Source organism: Polypterus senegalus, chromosome 9, assembly GCF_016835505.1.
Source record: "Polypterus senegalus isolate Bchr_013 chromosome 9, ASM1683550v1, whole genome shotgun sequence".
Lineage (NCBI taxonomy): Eukaryota > Metazoa > Chordata > Cladistia > Polypteriformes > Polypteridae > Polypterus > Polypterus senegalus.
In genome coordinates, this window is record NC_053162.1 from 126,572,042 (window position 1) to 126,593,813 (window position 21,772).

The 21,772-nt window shown below is 40.6% G+C and overlaps 3 protein-coding genes across 5 annotated transcripts in view; all 3 read left to right on the forward strand.

Moving 5' to 3' along the window:
- Positions 1 to 847: 847 nt before the first annotated feature.
- LOC120535747 (SPRY domain-containing SOCS box protein 2-like) lies at positions 848 to 12,573 on the forward strand. Its single transcript, XM_039763783.1, has 4 exons — positions 848 to 1,101; positions 10,184 to 11,262; positions 11,373 to 11,591; positions 11,848 to 12,573. Exons 2-4 carry the CDS (start codon positions 10,710 to 10,712, stop codon positions 11,973 to 11,975), a joined length of 900 nt encoding a protein of 299 aa, XP_039619717.1. The 5' UTR covers positions 848 to 1,101; positions 10,184 to 10,709; the 3' UTR covers positions 11,976 to 12,573.
- A 671-nt stretch (positions 12,574 to 13,244) lies between these two features.
- Positions 13,245 to 17,246, forward strand: LOC120534990 (enhancer of split m7 protein-like). The gene is made up of 4 exons (XM_039762491.1): positions 13,245 to 13,621; positions 13,770 to 13,862; positions 16,402 to 16,477; positions 16,564 to 17,246. The coding sequence occupies exons 1-4, from the start codon at positions 13,562 to 13,564 to the stop codon at positions 16,899 to 16,901; spliced, it is 567 nt and encodes a 188-aa protein (XP_039618425.1). The 5' UTR covers positions 13,245 to 13,561; the 3' UTR covers positions 16,902 to 17,246.
- Positions 17,247 to 17,336: 90 nt separating this feature from the next.
- LOC120535748 (probable G-protein coupled receptor 162) overlaps positions 17,337 to 21,772 on the forward strand; it is a 55,175-nt gene continuing 50,739 nt past the window's right edge. For 2 of the 3 annotated variants that reach the window (XM_039763784.1, XM_039763785.1), the window contains exons 1-4: positions 17,337 to 17,442; positions 18,140 to 19,542; positions 20,109 to 20,435; positions 20,788 to 20,972. In XM_039763784.1, the coding sequence (XP_039619718.1) occupies positions 19,143 to 19,542; positions 20,109 to 20,435; positions 20,788 to 20,972 (912 nt within the window). In that variant the 5' untranslated portion in view covers positions 17,337 to 17,442; positions 18,140 to 19,142. The remainder of the gene's footprint in view (positions 17,443 to 18,139; positions 19,543 to 20,108; positions 20,436 to 20,787; positions 20,973 to 21,772) is intronic. The other variant, XM_039763786.1, reaches the window with a different exon arrangement.

The window sequence follows — 21,772 nt, forward strand, 5'->3', positions numbered from 1 at the left end:
GTGACATTTTACGGACTGTTTACATATAACAGGTTGACTTGCCAAGTACATTACAAGGACCAAATACACTTCTGTCGACAAATATTCTACTACAGAACTTGAGAATATTCCATCTGTCCATTCATTTTCTTAACCCGCTTATTGGAACCTATCCTGACAGCATGGTGCACAATACAGGAATGAACTCTGGATGGAAAGTCAGTGCTTCTCTGAGCAGATTCACCTTCACTTAAACTAAGCTAATTTGGAGGCGACAATCAACTTTCTCATCTTTGAGATGTGAGAAGATTCCTACTTGTGAAAAAAAAATCTGAGTGCCCAGGAAAACCCCATATAACGACTTGATGCGTACTACACACCTCTGCTCCTCTGTGTGTGGGTCAAAACCTAATCCCAGCATAATTAACACTTCACTGTACAGGTTATTTCACAAATATTACACTTCTTAAATAAAACACAAGTTTCTGATTTGATTGCAGCAGAAGAGAGTGCATAGCTCTATAGCTCTATAGACCATCTTTTTAAGAAACCCTCAAAGTTGAGTGAGCCTCCAAGCTGTAAACACTGCACTTTCAGTAGTCAAAAAACACTTTTTTTATTTGTATAGTGTCCTAATGTAACACCATGAAAGTAACTTAGGGTTTCAGTGACAATGACTTGCTCTTTAGGAAAAAGGGCAGCGATATTAAATAAATTAATGTGTCACAGTCTGTTCACCCTCATGTGTTTTTTTTTCTTTTCAAGTGAAAAAATAACTGGGGGAAAGAATGTGGCTCAGCAGGTTTGTTGTGCGACATGGTGACGAAGATTAGACGCAAGAAGGAAAATAAAGGAGGACAAACGGTCTAACCATTTAAAAACAGAATGAGAGTGTTTTGTGCTCACTTCTTTAGTTTTCTCCACACTTCTTCAATCATCAAACTCCAGTCTTCCTTCTCCTTCTGATGTTTTTTCCTCAGTTATTTAATCAGCATTCTCCAGTGAGTGGGCAAAGCCAAGGGGCAATTACCATCAGTCTAGTCTCTTATTTTGGACTGCACACCTATAACCACGAGAACAAGTGTAAACGCAGAAAGCTCGGCAGGACAACTCAGGAACCAGGTGGGTCTTCCTACTGTAACTGTCTGTTTATTGGTGCCATGGCAGTGGCCAATGAGTCAGTCAGCACTTCTGACTGTCTCATCCATTTGCACTTTTCCACTCCTCTGGCTGCTCTGCACTGTCACTCCGTATCTTTTTCTCCTTGCTTGTGTCTGCCTTTCTCAGTGTCATATCGGATTTTGCCAATTTGGTGTTTGCCAGGTCAGACAGCCTGCCCTGCTGCTCTCTATATCTATGCTTGCCTCTCCCTGTGTCCACTCCTCTGCCTTTGTCTTTGACCACCTATTCAATATGTCTTTATTAATTCAATGTACATGTTCACTTATTCAATTTCCAGCTGCACTCCTCTCCAGTGTCACAGTTAGGTCCTTAATGTTTGTTCTTATTTTCTCATTTTTGCTCTTTTGTGGGCCAGTATCCATTTGTCCTTGCCTATTTTTCTTTTTCTGCCTGTTTACCAATCCTGTGTATGGTGCACAAAATTTCTACCCATCTTGCATTAATGTTCTTATCTTTCTTTTTTCATACTCAGATTTACACCCACCAGCCTAAGCACATTTATGAAGCTGGTCATGCTGGGAGCTATTCTGTTTGGGATTTTTCCTTTGTTTATAAATATTTTTATCTCCCACTGCATGACTTTATGTCATGCAATTGCCTGTTGTATTTGCATGTTTAACTTTATGAATAGCTTCTACAGAGAAATACCAAATAAATATTTAATTTACAGTAATAAATTATCTTGATAGCAATGGATTTCAAAGACTATGTAGGAACTAAAAAGGCAGGAAGGCACATAAAGGGATTGTTTAAGAAGGACACACACTAGCTAAACAGAGCTGCTGTGGCTAACACCATACTGACAGGAGGTCTTGGTAAATTTATGTGTAATGTCTCAATCAATCAAACATTTTCTATACCATCTTTTACAGCAAATATTGTGACACAGCCACTTATAAAGCAAATAAGATTATAGCTCAGTGAATTCCAGTTACTGTGTTTTTGTACATCTGAGTATATCAGAGATACTAAGGTCATCAAACCCAGGGTCCATCGGGCACTTTAACTGGTGAGGAGCCACTCTGGCTTTTCGAATCATTTATAAGCCCCAGTGCATTGTAAAGCAAACTCCTGGGTTGGATGTAACTGAACACACCCTGCCAAAGTCCATGTAATCTAAAGGTAGTAGGATATATACTGTATATATATATATATATATATATATATATATATATACGTAGTATGAACAAGAGACAATGAGAATTGATCACTGGTGGGTCTTATGAGTGGAGTGATCCCACCTGTATATCCAACCAACCCATCCACTCAGTAAAACCTCCCATTCCAAATGATGCATTATGGGAGGGCAAAACTCCTTTCTAACAGCACTGAGTAGGAGTCAGTTGTGGATGGTACATCAGTGGACTCACTGTTTCAGCCTGAGAGTTGCCAATTAACTTGTCGCTCATGTCTTTTGTATGTGAGATTAAACCTTACTCAATCAAAAGAACACAGAAACACATGTCGGTGGTGACCAGTCCAAGATTCAAACTAAATCCCCAAGAGTCATTAGCACTAGATACTGTAATATGTCCCACTTGTATAGTAGGATGACCACCATGGTGTGAGACTCAGTGGGACAGCAGGATTTTTTCGTTACTTTATTTTCTTAGATTATTTTGGGCTGGGGAGCATGGTGCGATGAAATGTAACATTGTTGTTATAGTCCATGACTGCTTTCGATGTGTAGAATCTTTGTTCCACCCGAGTTAGCTTGAATTTCCACTGGGGCTCCAGTTTCTTCTCGCAGTCCACTGGCAGGCCAGTGCTAGTTTGAATATGTGTATGAGTGTGTACTGTGATGGCCTAGAATCCGACCCAGGCCTAGTTTTTGTGCAAGTTGATTTTCCTTTCTCAGTCCCAAAGATGTTGTGTTACTTTGGAGTGTGTACATGAGTATTGTTCTTGACCTTTGGAGTGTATCTTGAACTTGAATGGTGATGGCATTGCAATGCAATGGGATACTGCACAAGACTTGCATTAGAAATGGATGGGCATTCATTTTGCTCAAAGGGTTTGGTTCACCTGTTCGATTCCTCTAGCTGTCTGCTGGTTGTTGTGAACTAATACAGTAAATGGGGGCAGGATGTTTGGAGTGATTTACTTTAAAGATATTGCCCTGACAAGCTTGCCATTATCTATTGTACATTTGTTTATATTCCTTACCTATATACTTTATTAACTGATCATACATCCATTAGACTTGATGGACTTTAGGTATGAACAGACATACATGAAAAAAAATGGTGAGGCTTACTGCTGGTCATGCATCTTTTTTTTTCTTCTATAATATTTAACTTTCATAATAATTGAAATAAACTATTGGACTCCATTTAGTAATCAGAGAGAATTCATGACAAAGAAACCAGCTCTCTGTGATCCTCTTGGGTATTTATTTATACAAACACCTGCAGTGCACACTTCTGCCCACTCTCTGTTCCTTGGCATGAGCAGCAGTTTGGCTTACATATCTGGAAGGAAGCAAGCCATGCATTTTTTTTTATAATAAGCAGGGAAGTGTCAGATTATTTCCACACATCTTACTTTTTGTTTTATAAATTAACTTTTTTAGATTTTGCTATAACACACATATGGGTTGATAGCTTGAAAAGACAAATTTGGCAAGCAGCCTAATAAGTCCATCTCTGAAAAAAGTTTTTGTACCAACAAAAATTAAAAGGGCATTTTTCAAAGTCAGTGACCAGCAAAATGAAACCTTAATTAGCCTTGTTGCCATCTAGAGCCTCGCTCTCTTCTCACTACAACAGCAACAACAATAACATTTATTTATATAGCACATTTTCATACAAAAAAATATAGCTCAAAGTGCTTTACATAATGAAGAATAGAAGAATAAAAGACACAGAAAATAAAATAAGTCAACATTAATTAACATAGAATAAGAGTAAGGTCTGATGGCCAGGGTGGACAGAAAAAACAAAAAAAAACTCCAGACGGCTGGAGAAAAAAATAAAATCTGTAGGGATTCCAGACCATGAGACCGCCCGCTGCCTCTTAGACTGTCCAGTTTATTGTGTTCCCTTCTTTCTGCATTTTTGAGATCTGGAACCTGATGGTTCTACAAATTGACCTTGTTTTGTTGGTCACCAGACAGCAGCTCTCCATGCTTCAGACAGCAAATTGTTAGAAATACTGCTACTTGGGCCCTGATCTCTTACGGGTGGAAGGTGCATTTCTAGGAGAGTTCCTGTAAGCTCCTCTGAAGACCCTCTTGTTTCCAACAGTCTAATCTGTTACACTGAGTAGTTTCTGTAGATCAGCCCATCCCAACGTGTGCATTATGACGGGCTGCAGCATGTTTAAACAGGACAAAGCACGCCTATAAACCCAACAGGCGACTGGTTGGTTCAGGGATTACAGAAATTTCCAATTTTTTTTTTCACTTTTGCCTACTTATGTTTTCCATCTCCCCCATTAAATATGGTTGACTATTTACAGTAAATGTTGTTCTCAGATTGACCTTAACAATGCAGAATGTTTTTTTTCTATTCCGTAGTCTCATCTCAGTTCAACATGGGCCTTATGGGAGATGTTTTCTAGAGCTCATCTTTTGGTGCTTTCTTTTTCTTACTATATTATCCATTTCATTTTATTCTTCTGTGTTTATTTATGGGTTTTGCAGTGATTAGTGCTGCTGCTTTACAGATCCAGAATACTGAGTATAGTTTACCAGCTGGATCATTTTCTGTGTGGAGTTTTCACATTTTTCCAAACTCTTTATATATTTTCTTTGGACATTTCTGTTTCCTCTGACATGCCAAACATGACCAAGATAGAATAACTGGCAACCCAGTAGGGGCTGTGATCAAATCTCCTGCAGGGTGGTTTCCTCTCTCTGTGTACAGTTTTGGAAAATGGATGGTGCCGCTGTATTAGCAATGGGACAGTTTTCTGCCCACTTTCACACACTACTGCCATGCTAGGTTCCAGCTTTTTCTGAGGATGGATGGAAAGCTCTTTTTATTATTTGGAGGGGGAAGATTAGCTGAGCACATTTTTGGCAGCTCCTTTTTTTGTCTGTTGCCACTCTCAGAATACTTGAGATCTGGCAGGTCAGACTGCACAATATGTTTGCAACCTGGATAGCTGGGTAGGGGGTACCACAGCCCCCACTAAAGGCAAATTACACTCATCAGAATTTAGAGTCAGCCCTGTATTTTTTACTGATAGATACAAATTAAAAGAATATCCCACCTTATGGCACCTGTTATTAGGTAAGGCTAATGCAGTGCTTTCCCAATTGCCGCCTGTCTTCTCCAAATGCTGCCTACTACAGGCCGATATCCTGATATCAAGTAAAAAAGAATACACCTTCAATCTGATGAAAGTGAAGGGGGTTCTTTTCAGAAGCTAGATGAAGTTAAAATTAGAAGAAAAACACAAAATGCAGGGATTACACAACCAGGCAATTGACTTGTATTCTTTCTCACGTCAAGATGATTCATGGAGAACAAAAATTAATTTTAAACTAATTACTCCAGTCATTTTCTATTTTATATCATGCCCATCAGAGTGAGTACTGTGACAAACACTTTATAAAGCAATTGAGAAGAATATTACAAAACAAAAGAGGGAAAACAATACAGCGACTTCAAAGTATAAGATACGACGGGAGCGAAATAAATATAGCCATTTTAATAAAGGAAAAAAAGCATAACCAGACAAAGGCACATTTGGGTCGTGCTGGAAATGCACTTGAGCTAAGGCTATTTTGGCCCCCTACTGTCTTGTTCACGTCCCTGCCTTCAAGCTGCCCTGTGACTGCTGTAACATATTACGCGAGAAGAGTTTATCAAGGTGGTTTGGTTATCTGAATTTCCTCAATATTGTATCCAGACATTTTTTTTTTATTTCTCAAGGTTTCTGCATGACTTGATAGTTTGTTGTATATTTCTGCAGCCCTCTGCTTGAAAAAGTGCTTCCTGGCTACTGTCTTACAGTAAATACGCTTTGCCCTCAATTCTGACTGGTGTCTTTGAGTACTCTGATCAATTTTTTAATCAAAAGAATCCTCATTAGTCAGATTTCTCAAAGCCTTTGAGAAATTTGTGCACTTGTACAACTTTCTCTGCTTCAGACTAAAGTAGTTTACTGTCCTGAGAATATCAGAGTAGAGGAGATATGAAATGTTCTGTCAACATAAACCTCCACATTTTCATAACTTGCTTCCCACAAGAAAGTGTACCCCATTTTGTCTTTATAATTAATGTTCCTTTGCACGTTTTAACTTTAAGCTGCATTTTCTGTTTCTGAAGAGTGTTTGGGCCTATCTGAATTGTTTTGCTGCCTCCTCAGTATCTTTTCAATTCCTTCAATTGTAATGTCATCTGCTACCCCTCCGATTTTAGTGTCACTGGACTTGGTTTGCATTACAAAGGCAAGAATGATAAACAGATTCAAATAGTATTTAGGCCAGACTCTTTAACTTTACAAGACTAATTAACATGCAGATTACTCATTTATTCAATTTACATTGCGGCAACCTTTAGAGTTATGTGCTCTGAGCTTATTGAACAACAGGAATCTTGACAGGATTGTCTGTAGGGGAGAGGAAAGTGCAGCATACATTTTCAAGCCAAGTTATTCTAATACTAAATCAAAGGGGGCTGGTGCATGAGGCAGGAGCAAACCCTGGCAAAGAGGTGCCAGTGCCTTGCAGGACACATCCTTATAAAGACACTCATTTACACAATTCCAGTTTTGGATTGCCGGTCAGTTAAGTAGTGACCCTGGTGCTGTGTGTGGTGTGGTGTTATCACTAAACTAAAAGGAAGAAAAACAGTAACAGTTTCATGTGTTATAGATAGATAGATAGATAGATAGATAGATAGATAGATAGATAGATAGATAGATAGATAGATAGATAGATAGATAGATAGATAGATAGATAGATAGATAGATCACAAACTCCAGCAGCAGCATACTGATAAAGAACAATATTAAATTAAAGAGTGATAACAATGAAGGTACTACAGACAGACAATAACTTTGAATAACGTTAACGTTTACCCCCCCGGGTGGAATTGAAGAGTCTCATAGTGTGGAGGAGGAACGATCTCCTCAGTCTGTCAGTGGAGCAGGACAGTGACAGCAGTCTGTCACTGAAGCTGCTCCTCTGTCTGGAGGTAATACTGTTTAGTGGATGCAGTGGATTCTCCATGATTGACAGGAGCCTGCTCAGCGCCCGTCACTCTTCCACGGATGTTAAACTGTCCAACTTCATTCCTACAATACAGCCTGCCTTCCTCACAAGTTTGTCCAGTTGTGAGGCGTCCTTCTTCCTGATGCTGCCTCCTCAGCACACCACCATGTAGAAGAGGGCGCTCGCCACAACCGTCTGATAGAACATCTGCAGCATCTTATTGCAGATGTTGAAGGACACCAGCCTTCTAAGAGAGTATAGTCGGCTCTGCCCTTTCTTACATCCCTGCATTTTGTGTTTTTCTTCTAATTTTAACTTAATCTAGCTTCTGAAAAGAACCACTTCACTTTCATCAGGAAGGTTCCTTTAATGCTGAAGGTTAATTCTATTATTTTGTCCACTCTGAAATTGCACTGGTCAATGTGCGCATGTCCGTCTGCCTACAAATGCTAATATAAAGCAAATCAGGAAATAATTAATTTCACCCTAAACAAATTAAATGAGATTTAAAAATGTTTTTTTTTTTTTACTTATATAAGCTCTCAAAGATGAATTTAAGGAATTAAACTCAAGTTATTCAAGAAAATTAAACAAAGTACTTTTTAAAACATAAATTTAACTAATTAATTAAAAATCATCCGGGGGCTGGACTTAATCTGCCACATCTACATTTAGATCTGCATAACTTCACCATCTGTCTTCATGAATATAATGCAGTGTTAAAGTGTTTGTAAATAGTGATAAGTAAGCGTGTGTAAGTGTATAAATACATACATACATACTCACCCACTCAGTCACTTACTAGCTGGTTCTATCATTGGGGCTCACAGTGGGAAGCAGGCTAAATAGGGGACACCAGGGCTACCCTATGTCTAACAATGGGCTTCAGCTTCTCTTATACAGTTTTCAGGCATTCCCAGGGCAGCTGTAAAATATCATATTTAAATATCTGCACTTCCAGTCTGAGCATGCTTACAATTACTGATAATCACAAAGATATTTGAGAATTTTGACCTAGTGAGCCATAGTAGCAGTACAGCTAGCTGTGTCATGATCCAAGGAGAGGATTAAATGAGCAGACGGCATAATCAATACTTTCTTCTGAAACACAATGCTTCTTATTGCCTTACTGCTGTGTATTTTTCAAATGATGAATGGACTACCCCCTCTACTGAATTAGACAGTATTTCTGTTAAATTAAAAAAAAAAAAGAAACTGTTTTTATTTAAAAAAATAGATATCCAGTGCCTTGATCATGTCCCAGAGTTCATTGGCTCTAAGCTCCTATGCAGTGACTGGCAGGACTGGATACATTTCTTCTATTATCCGTTTTGTGGTTCTACTGTAATGTAATGGCCGGTGTTGATTTTCATTAAGTGATGGTGTTTTTCACACATCTTTCACCAAGTGGCATCTTTTGTTGTAAGGCAATGGCGCTTATGGCTTGCTAACATCACAACATTCATATATCAATTTTGCGAATCCATTCAATCCAATTTTAGCCTTGTGGAAAATCAAAGCCTTTTCTAGCAGCAATGGGCAAAATGCAGGAATCAACCTTAAAATAGGGGATACCAGTCCATTATAAATCCTGCTATTATTCTACTGGGCCCATTTCATTTCATCAATCAGTCCTTTAAATAATGTAGTTAGTGTGTAAGCAAGCTGACCTTGACTCACTATTAATCACATTTAATGTTTCTATTTTCTATATGATTTTCTTTATTTGTCTGTGTCCTCTGCACTCTTTTTAACTAATTTAGATCTGCCTTTCATTTATAAGTTATCGCATACTCGCCTGTTACGTCTCTGACTCTGCTGTCCCAGAGCTGCCGTTCATCCGATTTATGTAAAACCACAACTCTGTCAATATGTATCTTCAACCACTGAGTGAGGACAACGAGTGATATCTTCTGAGATATCTAAGCAGAGGACCAGACCACGACTCCAGATAGTCAGATAGCTCAGCATTATGGATTTACTAACACTTGTTGAAATTAACTCAGGTAAATTAATACCAATATGTCTTGGCATGACTTTACTAACGAGGTTCAAAGCTTCTGCTGCTGTTAATAAACAACTTGATATTATTTATTTTGTACTCATCTCTCTAGTCTCCATGATATGAACCTCAATAAACAGCAAGTTGTGTGGTTTACCTATTTGCTTACCCCTTATGTACACCATCTCACCTCCAGCACATCAGCTCCTCCATATAAATAATCACTTGTTTCCCATTTACCAAAATTTATCTCATCCGACTGTCTTCAAGAATAGTCTCTGATAATCTCTGGAGGATTGTCTACATGATAGGAGATCAATGATCACATAAAAATAAGTCTGCCTACTATATCCTTCTGCTTTCTGATGGTTCCAGTCATCACAATACGCTGACTTCCATCTGTCCATTTGATCCCATTTTTTGTGCCCTGGGTGGGACAGTGAGTTATGACAGCTCCAGCACGCCTTAGGCGCATTGTATGAAAACGGGAGCTGCTATTCCAAATGGCTAAGGTAATAAATCGGGAAACACGTAATAAACAGTTATTTTTTCCCCTTTGTTTCCTTTTTGCAATGCTGCACATGAAAGGATAAAATGAAAATGCTAAGTGTTGCAGGTCTTAACCTCTGCTTGGTCATCATGATTTGTTTTGCTGACACAGGGTGGGAGTTTTCTGCACTTGTTTACCTGTGCTTGCTCGGATCATTTTTCTGTCTGTTTACTTGCCTGTCTGTTTTTCTCTTGCATTTTTTTTTTTTTTTACATTGTTGATGTCACTTCTTATGTACTTCATGTTCTTTATCCTATTGTCTATTTGCCACATGCTAATTGCACATTTTTTTCTCTTTCAAACATAGGCCTGTCCCAACTTGACACAGGAAAAGGAGAGTTCCGCCTTGAATTATTGAGGCCTCGATTCGGTGCCACCTTGGGACTTGAGCTACTGGTTTGCTTCCGTGAAGAATCAAGTTGCTGTTAACTGGCATATTTAGAGACTGAATTTTACATTCTCTCCCTTAGAGAGAAGCCCTTTTCAGAGAGCCTCATCCTTGAGAGTGCTAACAGTACAATTTGCAGTTGAGTCTTACAACATTTCAATAAAAAAAGGCATTGCAGAAACCAAGCAATCCTAAGGCCACTGACAGCTGAGTGCTATTTGAAGAACTGAAGATTCAAGCTTGCGAGCAATGTACCCACATTAGAGAAGAATATTTGTGTTTTCATTAACTTTTAATTTTCCAGAATCCTTCAAGTGAGACATTTTGTCAACTAAATGACAAAAAAAGAAATGCATTAAAAGAAAGGTTAACTAAGACCCACCTAATTTATTTTCGACTAAACATTTTTGCCAGCTGTCCTACTTGCATTTCCATCATTTTATAAATGGGCCAAAAACTTGCTACCAACATGCAACGGCATCTGAATGAAACCTTTTCTACCTCATTGTGTTCCCTCCTTTCACCAGTCCCCAAATCATTTTTTTCTAAGATCCAGCCAACCCAGGAAGACTCTCACATCTGCACATCCAGCCTACCGGCTCCTGAGCGTCTTCAGGAGTTGATGGCCATGCCCTCTATTGCACCAGAGCAACAGGTAGAACATGGCTGGAACCCAAAGGATGCGTCTCCATCCATCGTGGTTTCCCAATCACACCTGACCTTTTCTCGCCGCCCCACACCTCAAACAACTGATGGGATAAGAAGCAAAATGGGCTACAGTTCTGGGATTCATATATGGGAGATTACCTGGCCGGCAATGAAGCGAGGAACACATGCTGTGGTTGGTGTCGCCACCAAAAACATGCCACTCCAGGCAGAGGGTTACCAAGCACTGCTCGGAAGTGATCAACACTCCTGGGGCCTGGACCTGGACCGAGGATTGCTGTATCATAACACATCAAATATATGTTCACCTGCGTCAAGGCGCTACCCCACAGGTAAACAAGCGGTCAGCTTTCACTTTGGATCTCCTAGTCTTGCTTCTTTATTGTTTCAGATATTTGGGAATCAATCTGTTCATTTTCTTACTCTTTGCCTTGCTTTCTAGATGAAAGGCCGGGATCCCAGGAGGCAAGTTTGGTGCCATTCCCGGACTGTTTCCTAATGGTACTAGATTTTGATGCTGGAACTCTGGGCTATGCCCTTAAGAATGGCAGATATCTTGGAGTGGCCTTCCAGGGTTTAAAGGGGATGACTCTCTATCCCTCTGTGAGTGCCGTCTGGGGCAACTGTGAGGTCAGCCTCCGGTATCGCAATGGCTTACAACGTGAGTGATAACTTCTAACTGCATTCCTTCCCTTCACTTTGACTCTTGCTCTACTCCCTTTATGCCTGTGGGGCGATGTTGATATTTCCTTCTTCATCATCTTGGCGTCCCAGTGAGTCATTCTTCAGGTTACACCTCTTTCTCATAATTTCTAGTAAACCGACATATTATTTTGAGTTTTTTTTTCTTCTGCTTTATTTTTTATTCAGTTGTAGAAAGTTCCTGTACTGACAGGTTCTAATTCGTATCTTTACAGCCCAGCCGAGCTCCCTCCAGCAGCTCTGCCGTCTTTCTGTTAGAAGTGCTCTCGGACCGAGCAGGTTGGATGGAGTAAGCGCTTTGCCTCTTCCCCTGGCAATGAAGAAATATGTCCTTTACCAGTGACTTCAGCAAGCAAAGACTTGTTGTAATGGAATGCGATTGACTTCCAGCAACCATTCAGCACCCTGTGTAGCAATATGAAGATCAACCATCCTTTTCACCGGCCCAGGAAGGCCTTCCATTGCTGATTGCACAGATCAGTTGGGTGAAGTCAAGAAGCTCAGAGATTATTCTTTCAAAGGCTGCAAATGTTGTGTCAGATGGTAGTACTAATGTGCAAAGAAAGCATTCTATAAAAGTTGGAGGTGACAACCATATTTTTCATTGTGTATGGCAGCAGTTTCTGTTCCCTTAGCAGAGTGTATGTGCAAATGAGCCAGAATAGGCCTTAAAAACATAACACCAGTGTTCAAGAAATGATGTCCAACTGAGCCAACAGCAGACTGACTGCGTGCCACTGTGTATTGTGGGCAGCATCCTGCAGAAATGTTAGTAATGTACTGCATATGAGATGTACAGTATCATGTTGTACTATTGCTGTGAGAGAGTTTATGGTTTAGCTGACCTAAAAGTCCTAATTATCTGTACAGAAACCTGTCTTTTTTATTTGTAAATAAATAAATAAGTACCTACATAAATAAAATGTGAATTTTTAATCAAACTGTCTGCATTCATGGAATACATGTCTATTATTGTCACTAGGATTTCTTTTTCAGGGTCACATTGCAGCTGCAGAGGCTAAACCTGACATGGTATTCAATTTAAACCAAACCCAAAGGCCCCCTAAATGGAATACTGTAACTCAAAGTTTGTCTGCTGCCTCGGGGATTAATGAGGGGGTGGGGAGGAGTGTAGTGGAATTTGGGACAATGGAGCTCCATCTCAGCCATCTGGATGGCGGAATTAGCTCAATTTGACTGGCTTCTTAGTTTCAAAGGGCTTTGTTATGGAAATTATATTTTTCTCTCCAACACCCAAAGCCCCCACCACCACAAGACCCCAACACACACACACACTCCCTTCCTGACTTATTTCCACTTCCCTTGCACTTTATACTTTATTCAGACGGGTTTACCTGTCAGAAAGCAGAGAAACTAGGTTGCAACTCTTCACATTTAGAGAATTCAGATGAGAGTAAAGCAAACGCACCAGTCACCGAACGAGCAGCGTCTCAGTGTTTACACCCTGAATCTGAAGGATGAACTGTGGCAATTGCTTTGACCTTTGACCCAGGGGAGAAGGTAAGAGACAAGCCAACCCCCCACACACACACACACACACACACACACACACTCAATGTTCTTATTGGCTGCAGGGATGCCTGGGTCTCTGTCCCCTCTCTTAAATACTGAAGGAGGCAAAAAAGAGAGGGAAATTCAAACAGCTGTCAAAACAGTACAGAGCAGAGCCGAGAAGATAAAGAAAGGAGGGAAACTTCAACTACAACTACTACAAGGAAGCAGAAAGACTGAAGAGCACCTGACAAAGTAGTAGTCAACATTGTGTGTAGCTGGAAGACTTTTTGTTTGTTTTTTTTCTTTTGATTATCTATATGTTAAGTAAAAAGATTAACCTAGATATGCATCTAAAATAAGAAAAGGTAGAAAAGACAAGTCACCAAGAAAAGTTAAAAAAAGACAGAAAGAAGGATGGAGCTTAGAGAACACAGACGAGTCTGCTTCACGCCACGGCAGCTTCTCTACCAAAAGGTACTGCACATATTTTACTGACTCACAATATGCAACAATTACAATTTTTAGGTACTTTGGTTAGGCCAGCATTGCCAGAAACAATTTTTTAGCAATGTACTAATAATTTCTGAACAAGTCTCTGATATTGCTGTCGCTGCTCTTCCAGATTGTGAAGCCAAGGCTGGAGCAAAGACGCCGTGCTCGGATCAACCTTTACTTAGAAGAATTAAAACAGTTAATTGAGGAGCAGCCTGGAGAGGTGAGTTTATTTTTATTGATTTATGTATTGATTTTACAGTTGACTGTCTATTCCTGTTGTTGTTGTTTTTTTTTTTACTATTTACATGTAAGTATTATGCTATAATTGGGTATTTTATTTTTTCTGTTTCCATTCGTATAAAAGCAATTTCCTTCTGGTGTCTCAATGGGCTGTGATACTCATTTGTGTTGATTGTATGTGAGCACTGTGGCAGCCTTGCTGAGTTTGTGTGGGTGTTTGTATACAGGACTCTATTATTTGTTTTGCCCATTATTTTCCCAATCTTTTACCTTTTGTTTTTTTTATCTGACAACAATTGGAAGAACTGTCAATTTTTTAATTTCTTTTTTTTCTTGACACTCACAAAATTATAAAGTGCCTAATAATACATTTTACAGTTAAAAGTAATACCCCTCTTATAAAAACAATTACCATGTTAAAAATAGAAATCATTTACGGTAATATTAATACCATATTAGGGCCATGTACTGGACTCCATTCCCACCCTATGCTCTGTTGTTGTGCACTTTGTACTGTATGTTCTCCGCACATCCCCAGGACATGAACTGTATGTTATATTCACTGGTGACGTCAATTGGCTCATTTTATGTGTGCAGATAAGTGAGTGATTTTAGACTGAAAATGCACTAAAGTCCTGTACAAGGTTTGTTCCTGGCACAAAAACTTTAATGAAAGCATAAGATTAAAAAATGATGGATGGATGGATCAAATACTGCAGTGGTTCTCAACCTGTGCGGCGGGCCCCCCTAGGGGGGCACGAAGTAACAAAAAGGGGGGCGTGAAGATGTGAAAAAAAGAAAACGAATCAAAAATATGATAAAATCATCTGTTGAAACCAAAACAAATGAACTTAAACTGCATTCTGATACAAGAACAATAAATATAGAGTTAGATCAGGGGTAGGCAAAGTCATTCCTGGAGGGCCGCAGTGGCTGCAGGTTTTTATTCCAACCCAGTGGCTTAATAAGAAGCACTTATTGCTCAAGTAACACTTCTGCTTCATTTTATTTGTCTCGCTCATTAAGATTTCAAACCCTTATTGCTTATTTTAGTCTTAAACAGCTGTATTCTTGGTTTTTAATTGCTCCTTATTAGCAATAAGATGCTAATGACAAAAGAAACCAATATTTCTCCATTTAGCTTGTTTCCATTTTCACCTGTGTGTATTTATCATGCATTATTTGGTTTAATTAAATACTTGGAAAAGCAAAGTGAAGAGAAAAAAGTTAAGCACTGAGTATTACTCATCAGTTTTAGACTTCAAATCATTTGAATGATATCTTTAGAAATAAAAACAAGTGTAGGATATGAGAATGACTTGACATTACAGAGTTAAAGCACTAACAAGCTATGAATGATTGACAAGGATTGTTTTTTTAATTAAGCAACTGGGCTGGAACAAAAACCTGCAGCCAGTGTGGCCCTCCAGGACTGACTTTGCCCACCCCTGAGTTAGATAAATGTCGATAAAAGTTGAGTAGGTATAATAAAATATGCATCTACATTTCAAAAAAATGTTAGGGGGGGCGCGATTAAAACTGTTATGAAAACTCGGGTTGCAAATACTTAAAAGGTTGAGAAATGCTGAGATACTGTAATGCTAGGACTGCATTACAATACATGAACCGTTATTCAGTTATACGTTGACAGGCCTTCTGTGTGGAGATTGTACACCATATTCTCACCACATTCACATATGCTTTGAGTCCAACAGCCCGTGGCCTGTTTGAGTGTGTGTGTGTGTGTGTGTGTGTGTGTGTGTGTGAGGGTATCTGACAGCATCATATGATGGATTAGCATCTGGCCAGGGAATGGACCCCGAATTCTTCTTGCTGTTTCTATGATTAATTTAATTAAACTGGGTTAATAGAGATTATAATATAATTCTCCTCCTATTCTGGCTTTCCTTCCACATGCCAAAGAAATGTGCATTAGGTTAAATCCATCCATCCATCATCCAACCTGCTATATCCTAACTACAGGGTCACGGGGGTCTGCTGGAGCCAATCCCAGCCAGCACAGGGTGCAAGGCAGGAAACAAACCACCGGGTAGGGTGCCAGCCCACCGCAGATTTGGTTAAATGGTAACTCTAAATACACCCCAAAGTGACTGTGTGGGGGCTTGCACCTTATCCACAAATGGTTTCTGGGGAGCTAAAGCATATTTTGTTATTATGAAGAAGAATAGTCATTTTATAATGTAATGAGCAGCCCTGACTGTCTGGTGAATGTGAGGTCTCGTCACACCATTGTCACATTTATGGCTCGCGTTTGGGTAACGTTTCAGAGTGTCACTAGTTGCACATTTAAAGATGTGTGTCCTCATCAACTCTCTCGAATAAAGACGCTCTATTAGACAAAGTTTGCTCGTGTGGCTGACGGATATTTTCACAGTCTACTTGTCTTGTCACTTTCACTTTGACCTTTTGCTTTCTCTGAGTATGTGTCCATATTTGCTGTGCATTTCATTTCATTGCTTATCTGTTATTAACTTAAGCCTGTTTTGAATGGTTTCCAGCGTCCTCATACACGCTTAGACAAGGCAGACATCCTGGAGCGGACGGTGCGCTACATTCAGAAACACCGGATGGATGGTGGGTGCTTGGCTTAGTGTTTCTTGTCTCACAGCACAGCACGTGTCCTGTGCAGCTACTTATCTTATCTGTCTTATTCTCCCCAGCAAGTCCCTGCCTTGTCCACGACTCCGACTTCAAAGCCGGGTTTCAGAACTGCCTTTTGCTTGCACATCAGTTTCTGTGTGAGCAGGCTCACGTCCAGTCTAAGGCGAGTGTCAAGTCTATCGATGCAGAAAGATCGCGTCCCAAAGCTGTGCAACCAGGCCTCCCTTTGACAAGAAACAGTTGGAGTTCTCTTTCAGGGAATTCAACAATTCCAGTATGCAATGTAACAATCCAGCAACAAGCACCACCACAAAATATAGTCTGCTTGGGCAACATAAGCAGGGCAGTTCCCAGTACCTCAGAAGCCTGCTGGAGGCCATGGAAGTGTGGGACATGAGCAGACTATAAATGTAGCTACTTGAATTGGACTCACTGTACAAGAGGGGGTGTGCTTTGGGCAAAAAGCCTATTTGTATAAACGATGTAAATAAAAAAAAATATTATTTGTGATTCTCTGTGGTCTGTGTCTGAACTTGCAATGAAAAGAGAGAGAGAGTGAGAAAGAGAGAGAATGTACTAGATTGGGGATAAAGGGGAAAATATAGCAAGTGTAATAAATTTGTCACAGAGGGGGAGATTTATGCAGGGAATAAAGGAAAAAAGAAGCTACCATTAATTTCTTGCAGTGGGGGGAGCTGGGAGGTTGTCAGGGGATCAGATCTCTGATTGGTGAGCTGAAGAAAGGGAGGTGGAAGAGAGTATCTGCCGTTATTAATGAGAGAGAGAGAGAGAGAGATTGTGTGTGTGCGTGAGTGACGGGGGGGGGGGCACTTCAGAGTGGAAGACAGGGTGAGAGAGAGAAGAGAGAGAGAGACACACAGAGACTGAGGGGTCGCATCGTCGTCATAGCAATGCCAGCATCAACAGAGGGGTAGGAGGTAAGTCGATTCTCTTTCTCCGTCTTCCTTCCTTCCTCCCTAGCTGCACATCTCCCTCTTATTGACTTGTCAATGGGTTTCTAAACTAAACGCATTCTAAAGGGATGTATTTCGGTGTAAGTCTGCATTTCTATGGATTGCCTGTAGCTCTCCTTGTATGACAGCCTCAAAGACAGAAGCACCAGGAGGCAGGCAGTGGGGTTTTGGGGGGAGTGGGGGGGTTACAGACAGACTAGTCTTGCCGTACATCCCTTATTCTTCCACCTGTCTCTCATCACTGCCTCCCTCGCTTTCATTTGTCCCCGTGTCCTGTGCTTTTCACTCTTCTTTCGTCTTCCTCTTTCTGTGTTACCAGTTCTTCCCGTTTACTCCTCTGATCATTAATGTAATGACTGACCTGTTGTGCAGATGTGACTACAAACACACTCAACACCCGGCAATCACTTCCAGGCAGGTTGGTGCCAAAAAGTAGACTCCTATGAAACAGATTTTAATCAAAAGATTGTCCAAAAAGCGTGCTTCTGCTTGATGCAATTTTCATTACGCTTAGAGAGACATAACAGTTGTAGCCATGATCTGCATTTACATGAGAAAAACAGCTCCCAGTGCCCATCAGCATCTATGCGTGAAATTGCACCGTTTGGAATGTCATGATAGCAAAACATTTCTTAATGAGAGTCTTTCTGTTTCCTTTCAGGGCACCTGCATACTCTGGCTGATCAGTACAGCATAAGCTAATGAATGCAGGTCATTGTCACAACCCAACCTGGATTCAAGCCGGCCACCAAATAAATCAAGGAACAATGATTACTTGGATTGACACTTGATGAACGGTTCAGGCAAACAGCTACGAGGAATTTCAGGACTTGTGTTTTGAAAACATTTTATCACCTCACTGCTGTCGAGTCTGAGGCAGTGTTGGTGGTGGTGGAGGTGGCAGCAGCTTTTTAAACAGAAGGTCTGTCTTGGAGTGTTTTTGTGCGCTTGATGATTAAAAACTTGTGAAAGATTCTGTGATAAAAAGCCGCCTCTCCAATGAGGTGCTGTTCAAAGCCTGTCCGTCAGTAAATTTCATCAGGTTGGTAGGGTGGAGGTTCCAGATTGGGAGATGGAAGTGATCAGAGGCAACCAGCATCCATTGAGTGTATCGCCACAGTGATATCCAGAAGAAAGCTCTGCTGGAATCACTCCATGAAAGGAGGAACATAAAAAAAAATAACTAGAAACAGTAAACTGAGCTCTACTGAGGGGATCACAAAAAAAGAACAAAGAGTAAGCAGAGGAAACACTGCAAAAAGAGAACAAAAGAAAGAGGGCGACTGTGTGTAGAACAAACAGAAAATAACAGAGAGAAGCGGGAGATCACAACGAAGGTGCAGACATTTGTGAGAAAAAAAGAAAAAGAAGGTGCTTGGGCAGTCACAAGCAAACAGAAAGGCAAGAGTAGATGCTTTAGGGAAGGGGTACCAAAAAAAATCAAGAGTTATCGAAGAGTGAAAGAAGAACAGAGCTTGTAAACATGGAGCTGAGATACAGAGGGACCGAAAAGTAAATGTGCAACAAGAGAGAGGGAGAGAGGGTTGAAGACACTCAAACCAGCAGGGCTTAAGCAAGTTGGAGGAGGAGGAGAGAAAGACGGCCCACGGCACAAAATAGAGCCAGACACAGGCAAGGTACTAGTAAAGAGCCAGATACAGAAGATGATGCGCTCTACTGCTCCACTTGTCCCTTCTTCATTCGCTTCCCGATCCCCTCACTCAATTCTTATGCAGTCTGGACTGCAAGAGAGCGCCCCCTACTGGATTGCTTGTGGACTTGTTTCCATTCTTGGCAATGCCTGGGCAATACTGGGCATCTCAGCAAGGGCAGAGCAGCACAAGGCACTAGACCTGCTTTTTGTTTTCCTCGGCGGGACCCATGTTCTGACTGTAGCCGTCCCCCTTGCTCTTTTCTCTGCTGTTCACTTAGGAGATGGTGGAGGCCAGAACCAAAATTCCCAGGCGTATCACACTACCGGAAACCCACAGAAATGGAACGAAACTCTGTGCAAGGCATTTGTATCTACTTTCTACTGCCTTTCTCTGGCTACTTGCTTCACTGGTAAGTTTCAAACAGTCAGCCTTTGATTCTGCATTTCATTACCCGTGGCTTGCCTGTCGTAGAATTCAGGTCCAACATTTCCTTGTTCTTTGCGTCTGTCTGCGTGCCTTGGATTGTCTTTTTTTAAGGCTGCCAAGAGTTTTCACAAAGAATGAATTCAGACAACAAGGGCCTTAATCCTGTCAGAAGAGAGAACCAGCATCCTGGTCTCACCTCAGCACAGGAACGTACAGTACATACTTTTAATGACGTTTGACTATTTTCTTATAAGCTATTAATCACTAAGGCAGTTGCAAACACGGCACCTCCCACATTCCAGGCATAGTCACATGTCTTAGAGAGAAAAAAATCCCTAAAACTAGAGGCCTGTAACAAATTCTCAAAGAAATGCAACTCCAAGGATGCATTCCTTTGGGCTATAGTGTAAGATTTCCTGAGCGTATGAAACTTGGGACCTCAGACTATAGAGGTTTGTGAGAGACAGAAAGTTTTTTTGTCATTATCATACCCTTCTATCTGTTTCTTACATGCCTTAATTTTTTCCCCCTTGCTTTCCACCACTCCAGTGTCCTCCATCTCCTACCATCGCCTCTGGATGGTCAAGTGGCCGGTGAACTACCGCCTTTCCCGCTCTAGGAAGCAGGCCTGGCACTCTGCTGCAGGAGGCTGGGCAGCAGCCTTTGTCCTGGCAACACTGCCCTCGCTGGGTTGGCACTCCCCAGGCCAGCGTTTCTATCAGGACGGGACCTGCCGGTTCACTCCTGGACACATCGGCTTGGGGTTTGGGCTCTGCCTCCCCCTACTTGTGGGAGGTGGAACTGCCACAGCTCTCTTCTGTTGCTCCCTGACTTTACTGGAAACATTCTGTAAGGGAAGACTCATCAGAAAAGCAGGTATGCTTTATATTAGGGATGAACAATATTATTAGCCCTTGACCTTCTATCCTTCTTTCTCTGTGACATTCCGCTTTCCAATTTTACATAATCCTCATCTATATCAGTCATTTCCCCTTTAATGTACTGATCCATTGGCTTTTGTGCTCTGCTTGCAATTCATATCTCCCTAAAACTATATTATTTGCTTCCTAAATTGCTTGCCTTGCCTTGAAAATGTCTCTGTATAGAGTAAATACTGAATTGCTGATGTGCTTTTGACCACTGGGCCTTCTCATGCAAATGTAGAAAATGGGGACTTTCTGGAATGATGGTCTCTTTATATGAAAAGTGCTGAGGGTTTTATTCACAGATCAACTAGAAAGAGTGCCAAAAGGAGGACAAGAAGAAGTTCCAGCAATTGTGGTTGAAGATGTAAGAGGGCAGCGAAGATCATCTATTGATGGCTCTGAGCCCCGAAAGACTTCAAGAGAAACAACAGGCCTTGTGACTGCTATTGTTTTGCTATATACTGGTTTTACTGGAGTTCCTCTACTGGTGAGTATTAAACAAAGCTGATTCTATGATATGCTTAGAGTCAGGAAACTGTGATCATTTAATCTATTAAGGAAATAAATATGCTAGATCAATGGTTCCTAAGTTCTGTCCTTGGGATCACTTGTGGCTGTGGGTTTGTAATCAAACCAGTTTCACATCCAGTGTGTCATTCCTACTTTCAACTGATCTCATTATTTAGTGAGCTGCCTTTTTATTCTATTATTCTATGATAGTCTGAAATATTTCTATTTTTGCCAAAACGTTCAATGCTTAAGTTTCTTTATTTTTTGTTCACCCTTTTCTATAGAATTTGCTCACTGAATTGTATTCAAATCCTGACAATACTGAGAACTAAAGAGGAACAATTACTTCAGTGCATGTTCACGTGTCCGTTCATTTGCATCAAACATTTGCTAATCAGTAGAGGAGTGAAAATGGCAATGAAATAATTGTCCTCTTTGGTATCCAGTGTTGTGTTTACACCAATGTCTGAACTGCTCATTGCAGCATTTGAAAACAATTAGGGAAGCAAACTGTGTAGAAAAGGGTAAACTGAAAAGAAAACTGAAAAATAAACGTATTTAAAGCTATCGTAAAGAATGTTTATGGATTTCTTAGAAACGTTTGTAGGCCGAATGACTAAACAACAAGATTAATTAAAAAACAGCAACAACACACTGCTTGGAATAAAAATCCACAGCCATTGGGAACCCTCAGAACTGAACTTGAAATCCACTGTGGCAGTCGCTTTCATTAGCAACAAGATCCTAGAAAACATGTCCCTAATGTTATTAAAGTCT